The 10,061-nt window shown below is 46.1% G+C and overlaps 1 protein-coding gene across 1 annotated transcript in view; it reads right to left on the reverse strand.

The window, feature by feature from the left end:
• Positions 1 to 320: 320 nt before the first annotated feature.
• The window catches only part of HGD (homogentisate 1,2-dioxygenase), a 23,631-nt gene continuing 13,890 nt past the window's right edge, over positions 321 to 10,061 (reverse strand). The window contains exons 8-14 of the mRNA XM_005420575.2: positions 9,405 to 9,484; positions 9,176 to 9,275; positions 6,696 to 6,820; positions 6,011 to 6,115; positions 4,734 to 4,860; positions 1,242 to 1,423; positions 321 to 646 (exon numbers count right to left, since the gene is read on the reverse strand). Of these exons, the coding sequence (XP_005420632.1) occupies positions 515 to 646; positions 1,242 to 1,423; positions 4,734 to 4,860; positions 6,011 to 6,115; positions 6,696 to 6,820; positions 9,176 to 9,275; positions 9,405 to 9,484 (851 nt within the window). The 3' untranslated portion in view covers positions 321 to 514. The remainder of the gene's footprint in view (positions 647 to 1,241; positions 1,424 to 4,733; positions 4,861 to 6,010; positions 6,116 to 6,695; positions 6,821 to 9,175; positions 9,276 to 9,404; positions 9,485 to 10,061) is intronic.

Below are 10,061 nucleotides of genomic sequence, written 5' to 3' on the forward strand. Positions count from 1 at the left end.
TCTTTCCTTGGCAGCCCTCCATGGATGAGCAGGTTGAAGTGGCTTGCTCTGATAGTGGGCTGAGGCCTGCTAGAGCCTTCAGCTCTGTTTATAAAGCTCTTCCCATACAGACAGCATACAATGCTTTGTCACTCCCTAGCGTCTCACACTGGGTTGTATTTTCAGGAGGCCCTGTGAATGGGAGCTAGCTGGCACCTCATGTCCACACAAGGTGCAGCTTTCACACCAGCCCCATGTGGTGAGAGCCACACAACTATTTCAGTTTCAACATGTCACCAGGAAAGCTTTAATTGGATGCTTGAAAGTTAAGAGTAATGATGGGTTTTACTGCATTTCTCATGTTACTTAGAGGTGATTGTTTTCATGGCTCAGTGGCTGGTGGAAGTGCCATTCTGTGCTGGAGCATTCTGCACTGCCCGAGTTGACTGTGCCATCACATGTAGGTATGCTGGACTTCCATGAATGCCTTTCCATGAGTGCATTCACTCATGTTGCATGCAGCAAGCCTTTCCCTTTACTTGCATTTAGGGTTGAAATGGCTTTTCAGAGGTTCCCAGCACTTGTAGTAGTTTTTATCTAGGCGATTTGAGGTCTGGAGGCCCCATTTTGTGACAGCAAGGCTGAGGGATGATTCAAACATGAAGGCCTGTTGGGAAGAGGAAAGGTAGGTTAGGGTAAAAGGAAAATTTTGAATCCAGGCAAATGTCTGCTCTACCACAAACAGGATTTGTATACATGGTCCAGTATTTCCAGGTTCTCTCTTCAGCCTGACCGACACATGGAGAATGCTCTGCAGATCTGTCAATGCAATACTGGAATTAGTCAGGTCTCAGGAGTGACTTTGGACTCCCTGCCTGCCTAGGAAAGCCAGGTTGTCCCAAAAGCTCTAGTTCAAGGTCTGTTGATGATCGTCATTAGATGTTAGGGGGTAGAGATGGGAGGACAGTCAGGGTGTTTGCTTCTTTGCCCATAGGCTAAGACAACAATGAAATTCCCAGCTTCCTGCTCAGGCAGCAATACACGTGGGCAGATGATCAAAGCTGCCTGGCACTGGATGTCTCCAGGGGAGCTCCTGGGAGCTGAGAGCAGTGCTCACTGGTAAGGGAGCTGAATGCTGCAGCAGTTGGGTCCAAGTACTTTTCCAGCTTGCCAGCAAGAAGTGACAGTACTAGGCTTTAGTTTAAAAGTGGGCACTATGCCATGCTCTACCCCAACTCCTACGAGCTCCCTTGGCTCCTTACCATGGTCCCGTCTGCGACTCGCTCCGGCTCCAGCTTGGCTCTGCTCGCCTTCTCGAAGCAGTCGGCATCTGGCCCGTGAGGGGTCATCATGCTGTGCAAGCTGCCGCCTCCCGGCTGGAAACCTTCCTCCTTTGCTTCATAGTGGCCTTTGATGAGCCCCATGAACTCGCTCATACAGTTCCCTGCAGGGGGCAAAGAGAAGAGGCTGCAAAGAACGGTGGTTGGGAGGGATCACAGACAGGCTGTGAAACCCATGAGCTAAGCTGGGCCATGCAGAGGGTGGAGTGGAAGGGCACTAGAGCATGCTAGGGGACATCAGGGATCCTATAGGCAATGCTTGTAAAGTTGTACAGGATTTTACTACCTGGATTCAGAAACAGAGTGCCCTGATGAAGGACATTCATTAGGAATCACCTTAATGAAGGGGGTTCCACCAATCCCTATATGATGTTGGTAAACCTGTGCTTTTCCTACCATCTCAAGCTGTGTTAGTAACACACCTGCATAAGGACTGCATGGTGTAACCTGATTTTACAGACTGGGATTAGGGATTGTGAAGCATTGGAAAGGAAGTTCTGTATAATCATCCCTGTGTTACAGACACAATATACTTGATCAACAGTCTTATGAGAGAGTTTGCTCTGCTGTCCCAGGTTATAAGCAGGAAATTATTTTGATAAACCTCTTCTACCACCTCTAGTGCAGTCAGGCACTTCACTACCTTATGCTTTTAATTCATGCATTATCTGCCTATTTCTCTACATCCACTGTATGCCCAAAGACAAGGAGCCAAATTCTGTCCTTCCCTGAGGAAGAATACTTCCAGTAGACCCTCTGAAACCACTACAGTAACATAACACTAACTTAGGCAAGGATGGTTATATCTAATCATTCAGTACTTACTGAGTTATGCTCCCTGTAAGGAAACTATTTAACACCTGTCATCCAAGCTTTCAGCTTTCCTACACCTGATGTGACTGAACAATATGGCAACTTTCTGCTCAGCAGTTAGTTTTTGCAAAACCAGGACATGCTTCCCTAGCTATTTTATATATAGCCCTTTTTAACCACTAGTTCAATCCTTGTTAAGTACAATCCAGGCTCTGAAATGTTTAACAGCAAAACTAATTTAGCTCAAAGCAGAGTTGGCCTATATATGTATGCAATCATTCATTAATTTTCATTCCAAGTTGTCAGTGTCTCATGTAGGACTGGATAGTTACAAGATTTTCATTGAACCCGCTCATGTACTGCACTTGACGCATTTAAACTGCAGTACAGATCCTGAGAGCTGGGTAGCCAATTTGTCTGCAACAGAAATTTTAATATCTCTGAGGAAGACTGGTCAGGTAAGTAGGAAACCAGCCTGGAACTCAGGAGATGAGCAGAGTCCAGTCTCTTTTTCACTTGCAAATTTCATATGTGAACCCAAACAACATAGGTGTGCCTCCCTTCCCTGTTACTTAAATAGTGTTGTCTACAAGCAGGATGTTGTGAAGTTAAAATCTCTTACTGGCCAGTAGGTATTAAGGACCCACCATCATGAGAATCACATAAACTCTCTCAGACAGAATTTATATATGGTATAAAAAGTGTATCAGAGATTTTCAGTCTAAGTTCAAAAGTTCTTAGGAGTAATTCACAGCCTCTAAGGATGTAAATGCAGCCAGGAGAAGTCAGTATTTACAAGCTGTACAAGCCCCTTAGCATATGAAATTGTTACAGTGTCTAAGAAGAAAACTTTTGAAACACCATTGCTATACTTGGAACAAAGTTAATGAAATATAACTCTTGAGTACATCAAAATGCTCTGAACACAGGCTTTCCACTGCACCTGAGCAGAGGAGGCAACAAAGGATTTCTGGCAAGCAAAATAAGCCCTGGTGAAATACTGGGAGAGAAGGGAATTCAGCAGAACTGAACTTGTTGGAATCAATATGGCACTTCTACCCCAGAGTTGCTCAGTCCTGTTATTCCTCTCTTAATGGAACAACACTCTTGTCACAGCACTAATTGCAGAAGGAATTAACATGTGCAGTGTCTTGATAGTTGGCAATCACAATGTCTGCCTTACTAACTCAAGCTCTTCCTCTCCATGGCTGGGGAAGAGCAGACCAATCTACTCATCATGAATTTAGTGCTCCAGCTTATGGCTGAGGTGCTTGGTCAAGTGAGCAGCTCTGGCAGCCACAGCTGTCCTCATGGGTGCTCTTAGATCATCACAACGTGGACAAGAGAAGGAGAGCTCTTTCTGTCTTTTAGCACAGAAGAAGCAAGGTTGAACATATTTGTCATGGCTCACAATGCATCCGTGTAAAATTAGCACAGCTCTGCTGATGAGCAGCAACTTCACTGTAGTTAACCAGCAGTGTGCCTCACCTCCTAGGGTCTAGAAAAAGTGTCTTGGCACTATCCCAGCCAGTCAGGAGATGTGTTTTCCTGTCACCCTCATTATTGCAAATGAAAGCAGAATGACAGGGCAGGACTTTGCCTATGGGATTTACTCAGATGACTGCAGAGCTGCCTGCTATGTTTGCAAGTGCCACTAATTCTGCTGGCCTCCAAGGTGCTTGGAAATAATTTAAGTGGCAGAAGGAACTGGCTGTTAAACTGTGGTTAGTAAGTGTGCAGAAATCCTTTCAGTGCTTCAAAGTGACCACAGCATGGTCACTTGACATCTTCTGGGATGGAGCCTGTTAGCTGTTGGTTTAAGGGGTGCTGGGTGCCCATGCTTTCTCCCTCAATCTCACAGAGGAGGATGTCTCATCGTCTCCCTTGAAGGGCAGTCCCATGTCAGGAACTGGATTTCTAGCATCCGTTCAATGCAACATGTTGCCATGCTCTGCCAAGATGAAGCCAAAAAACTGCCAAAAAGAAACCAGGTCTGCGGATGGCAACCAAGTCCAAAAAATACCAACCAACTCCCTGCCTGAGAAGCCAATTCCTCATCACTGGCTTCTTAAATGTGAGCAATATCTCCATCACTGTGCAGGTGGTGAAGAAGGGCTGTGAAGAGCCAATTCCCTCCTTTGCTGTAACTCTGATCTCACCATACAAATGCCAGCTCTACACCCTTCTGGGCTTCTCACTGCCTGTAATATGATATTTCCCTTTCTCCTGTTCTTTATCTATGTACTCTAATGAGATATTAAGTGATTCATGGCTGGGTGACAGGACAGTGTCTGACTCATTTGTACAATGCCAAGTTCAATATGTACCCAGGCTCTCTGGGAGCCCCTCGAGTACAGATACATACACCTATGCAGAAACAGTGGCCCATCACCTCTGAGTTTTCGTGAGATGCTTTAAATAGGAACATCTTTGGATTTGTCCATTTTCCAGGGAGGACTGACTGACTCCAAGAAGCTGACTAACTGAGCCAAGGACAACAAATCAGGCTGCTGCTTCCCTGTGCATGCTCTCAAACAAATGGGGACTTGTTTCTTTCCTGCAGCCCTGGGCTCAGGCAGGGCCAGGGCGGCGCAGACGTACGGTGGTAGTAGGGGGGGCGGAAGGTGTTGTTTGCCACCCCCCAGCGCGGGGGGAATATGACAAAGTCAGCGAGTGCCACGCCAGCACGGGTTGTCTTGGCTGTCAGGACAGTGAAGATGGAAGGATCCTGGAAAAAAGCAAAGCAAAAAAAGAATGAAATGGAGCAGGGCTCAGAGCTGTCTGATCAGGTCACCTGGGTGGTAAAGCTGACTGATACAGCCTCTCCCTTGCCTAAACACTTTTGTCACCTGCACCTGATAGTGTGGATGAGATGTGGGACCCTGGAGGACAGCACTCAATTCCATGCTGTACAGGGAGGACGAGAAATGGGTCTGGATGGTTCTTCCTTTGAGCAGCTTTGACAATCCTTCCCATCCTGGCCCTCGTAGCTGGCAGCATAGATGAGGAGGGTGGACAATGCTGCAAGATGAGGTACTGCAATTCCAGGAGCAGTCTCCAACACTCCTACCACAAAACCACACCTTTTCCTTAGCCAGTTACAGAGGACAGGAACATCCTGCTAGAGGCATTTAGCCTCATGGCCCTGTTAGTTTACAAATGGAGAAGAAATTGCAGAGAAATTGTGGCTTGTTGAAATCTCTAGTCCACTAAAATGATTTTCTGGGCTTTGATCCCAAACCTGTCCTTCCCCTGGCAGATTTTTCTAGAGTTTTAAACAATACTTTCTGTTGGTTTTCTCACTAGAAATGCTCCAGTCTCCCTTGCACACCCATTTGCATTGCTGTGGACATCTCATCTCTCCCACTGGACTGGTTTCTTTTTTAGATGAGTTGCTTACATTAGTTTTGGCCTTAGTTATTTTCCATAAAATCTAGAAATTATTGCAATAAAAGCTGCCAGCTCTTCAAAATGAAATTCAGTGCTGGACTCAGAAGAACCAGAGGAAGGAGCCTGTCCAATAGCAAGAAATAAATCAAGGCAAGAATTTGAAGCAATGGTGTTTTTGCTGAGTTGCACAGTGTATGTTGGCATCAGTATTCATTCCTCCTCCAGGGCACAGAAATTCTATGCTTAGCTACACAGAGCTGTTTAAGAAGCTGATCAACCTCCAGTTATGTCTTTGTACCACAAAGGAGGATGTCTTCTCCTATGAAATCTTCGTTTGGACCCAGGAAAAATGGCACAAAAGATGTCACACTGTTTCTTAGAGCACAACATATTTTCTAAGAGGTGCAGAGCCCCTGGAGCTGAGGGTGGGTTTGGGTGGTATGGTAGCCACAAAATTTTGCTTTGCCTTGCCCAGTTCCAGAACTTACCGCGTGGTCAAAAGCAACAGCATTAATGACCATGAATTTTTCCAGGTGGTATTTGTACGGCGTGTAGTTCCCATGCCAAGCTACAACATTGTAGGGGGAGTAATCCTAGCAAAGCAAAGAGACAGAGGATTACCACACACAGCCTTCCAACATGCTGCACATGTGCAGGATGCTGCTCTTTCCCAAGTGAAAAGTGGGCTTAGTACTGATTAGAGGCACACTGGCAGCTCTTTAAGCACAGCCCAGTGTTGTGAGGATGAGGTTTTCCTCAGCATTTCTTCTTGGTGAACCTCAGCCTTCCCTCTAGGGTTTGGTCTCTAAGAGCTTTTCAGTGCTCGGGCAGTGTTTGGGCAAGGCCAGCTGCAACACCAGCTCTCTGGTAAGGAAACTCTGGATTTTCACAGTAGCACCAGCTCCTCATTTCTACATTGTCGCTATAAACATATAGAGGCAAAGACCACTGTTGAGCTTTTGGACAACCAAGTCTTCACAAACACTTTTTTCCCAGACTGAGGATCCTCAGCTGGGAAAATGAATGACCTAAGAAGACAAGGGCTCAGTTCTGCTCCACATAAGTGAGCAGGACTTTGAGAGACGACATCCCTGCTACTGACCTGCATATCCCAGGCCATGCACTGGCAGTCACAGCACTTCAGTGTTACCTGTTCTCCCAGGGCCTCCTCACCTGCTGGGCTGCAAACAGCTTGCCCTGGTACTTGCTGATCACTGTGTAGCCTCCTGGCACTTGGCGGTCCTCGTACCATGCCACGGGCACCAAGAAGTCACGTGGGTTGGCCAGGCCATTAGCTCCTGAGAAAGAAGGACAAAAGGTGACAAAGCTCTTTGGGCAATCTGCTAGAGAAGTGAGAGGCTGGTGCCATTTCCTGGCTTTGTGGGTGCCTTTCTGTGTTATGAGTGACCCAGCTGCTTCTTGGCCCACCATGGAACCTGAAATAGTCATGTACTTCTTGTGCTCCTATGGGTAGGTGATTGTAATTCATCCTAGCATTCAAGTCTGTGCTCCCTTTGTGACTAAGAGAGGTCCCACCAGTTGCCTTCTGAGCAAGATTAGTACGTCATCCTCAATTAAAGGCATGTAACAACCAGGAATTAAGTGAAAAATGGAGGATGAATTGCTCTCTGTTCCTGGACATCCTGCTGACAGGATGCTTAGCCGTGCAGAAGTTACGAGGCATGTCACAAGGAGGCCAAATGCATTTCTGAATGCTAACAAAGAGAGCAATAAAATAGTGATACCTACAGACTCAGGGCATACTGAGGGGTTGCTTAATGTGAAGAGTGCATTTTCAAAGTGCAAAGCACCATATGGGTGCTGGAGCATTCTTCTCCTCATTAGTATTATTGTTACAAAGTGGTTTTGAATTTCTTGGATAAAAATGCAGACATTACTACCTGCTGCTAAGGTTTAACAGTCACTGCTTTTCTCCAGCTGTCACTTTTTTCAAGTGAAAAGTGAAGTTAAAATAAAGTAAGACTGAAATACAAAGGATCTTGGTCTCTGAGGGGAAGGCGGGTAGATGGTGAGAAGAGGAGCTCTTATAATTACCACCTCCTGAAAAGGTTTACAGGCAAGTGCAGTCTTTTTCTTTTCTCCAGAAAGTAAGACTTATAATAGGTTCCTGCCTTCTGGAGACAAAAAAAAAAAAAAAAAAAAAAAAAAACAAACCAAAAAATCCCCCCAAAAAACCCAAACCAAAATCCAAAAGAAAATCTAACTGTGTCTGAAAAACTAGCTAATGGGAAAACTTATTACAAACAGGCTGGGCAACCATATCAATAATCAAGTGGAGCAGGCACAGATAAGTGGGGGATGGCAGAAAGCTGTAGCTGACTAAAAGGCAAGCTGCTGAGAAAACACTGTAGGCTCCATGTGTAAAATGATGTGCCCAGAATGTCACACAGAGGAGATGCTCAAGTGGGGTCCACTGAACAGCTGCAGATTGGGTTGGTTCTCCACTGAAAGAAGGACCAGCTTCACTTTCACCACGGCCGTGAGATACAAATGCCCCTGAGGGCAGATGTGCCCCACCAAGCTTGTTACTGATTGATAATGCCACTTAATTGTCTTGAAGCATGGCTAGTCCTCTAGGTCATGCTGAGAACTAAAAATATCTAGTGGAGAAAAAAACCCCAATCCAACCTAAAACGAAACAACCAACCCCAAAACATCAGTCTGAAAGCGGAGAACTCTTGGCACTGGTTTTGTAGTTATTTTAGCTGTTACAAGAGGAGTTTCACTTCCCTTCCCTGGGACAATCTTAGTAGAAGCAACCAGGAGGTGTGTTTCTCAGCAAGATAAATTTGGAGGCCAGTACCCAAGGGATGAGGAAGGTGACATAACCTAAGCTGAGCCCTGCCAGTAAGCTGACTGGGCAATCACGATGTGGGCAACAAGCCTTCAGATGCTGTGTCCCCTCACAATATCTTTGTCATAGCAGCAAGAGGCTGTGCCTTCATGATCTGTGACTCTGCACAGAGCAGGAGGCATCTGGCACAGAGGATCTGTGATTTCTGAGACCTAGACCTTCACTCAGTGAAAGCAGATCCTCCCCAGCATCACCACACAGAGATGTGAATGTCTTGCTGGTCAAAGTCATGTGCTGCTCATTTTATTGGTTTCTAATTCTCCAGAGGCAGCAGTTTCTGACACTAAAGCGCTCTAGAGCTCCAAGGTTCCTCTGTTAACAGAAGCAGGGGGGAAAAAAACCACTTGATTAAATCTAAAATGGGCCTTCAGGAATATGTCATTTCCAGTTGCCTCTGAAATCTGCCCTTCCTTTTACCAGGAAAATTCTCTCCTATCATTCCAGTTTATGCCATTTCTGTAAGTATGAGGCATCAGTGGTGATGGCCTCTTGGGTTTCTTTTGGTAGGAACAACTTCAGAGTCAGCAGATGGGGACATGCTGACCAGAACTGAAAACAATAGAAAAGAGGGTGGGAGATAAATGGTCCCTTCAGTGCCAGGGGAATCTCTGGATGACTAGTGTGTCACATTTTTTTGAGCTCTTCTGGGAAATAACAGTGCTGGAATGAAAATCATCTTTGTGAAGGAGCATGTGCATGGGAGGATGTGATGGATTCGGGCTTGTAATTTGTGCCCGTCCCTATGGAATTCACTGTAGGTGTAACAGGAGATCATTACCAATGGGTCCCAGGTCAGGCAGCTCAAAGTGTGCCCCATACACCTCCAGGATGTAGCCTCTGGTCTCTCCAAACACCTCCACACTGAAACGCATTCCTTGCTGGAAAATAAAGAAAGATACTAGGATCCTCCCAGGGCTTTGCTGACAAACCATGAGCACCTGAGTGCAGAAGTTGGCTTGCTCCAACATCTGGCTCTGAGCCACAGGCAAGGTGCATTCAGCCCTTACCTGGATGACACAGATTTCATTGGGCTCCACTAACATCTTCCCAAACTCAGTTGTGATGAGCAGTTTTCCTTGCTGGGGCACTGTGGAAACAAAATGCAGGCAGAGGAGCTGAAGTAGTGTGGTGATTGCCACCTTCCCTCTCCCTGTCAGAGCACCCAGGATCCAAGGAAGAGCAGTGGGCCCTTTTTGGCACAGCTACACAGGGAGTCTGGGCTCCCATGCAGACTCTTGCAGCAGAGAGCCCTGCGCTGGAGTGAAGCTTCCTGACCAGCTCCATCATCCCCATGTCACAGAAGGTACTTGTATGACCCAAAACTTCATGGCCTCTTGGTGTAAGGTTTGCACCACAGTCCAGATAATGGGATTTGATACATTTGGGTCTATACCTCTCTGTCTCACAATCTTCATACAAAACAGTGCCCGTACCCATCTTCGTCAGGACTGTGGCAGTGTGAGATATCTGGGAATAACTGCTTCCTGAGGGTAGAAGCAATACTCTGCTAACATCTGCATTGTTTTCCATGACTGTTCTGGCACAGGAGAGCTCACATTTTGACTTGAAAAACTAGCAGATTTACAAAACCTGCCCTGGCACTTCTACTTCACAGTAGTGAGGGAGGTGAGTGAGAACAATTTAATAGCTATTTGATGGAACAA

This window comes from Geospiza fortis, unplaced genomic scaffold (assembly GCF_000277835.1).
Source record: "Geospiza fortis unplaced genomic scaffold, GeoFor_1.0 scaffold1, whole genome shotgun sequence".
In the NCBI taxonomy this organism is placed as follows: Eukaryota; Metazoa; Chordata; class Aves; order Passeriformes; family Thraupidae; genus Geospiza; species Geospiza fortis.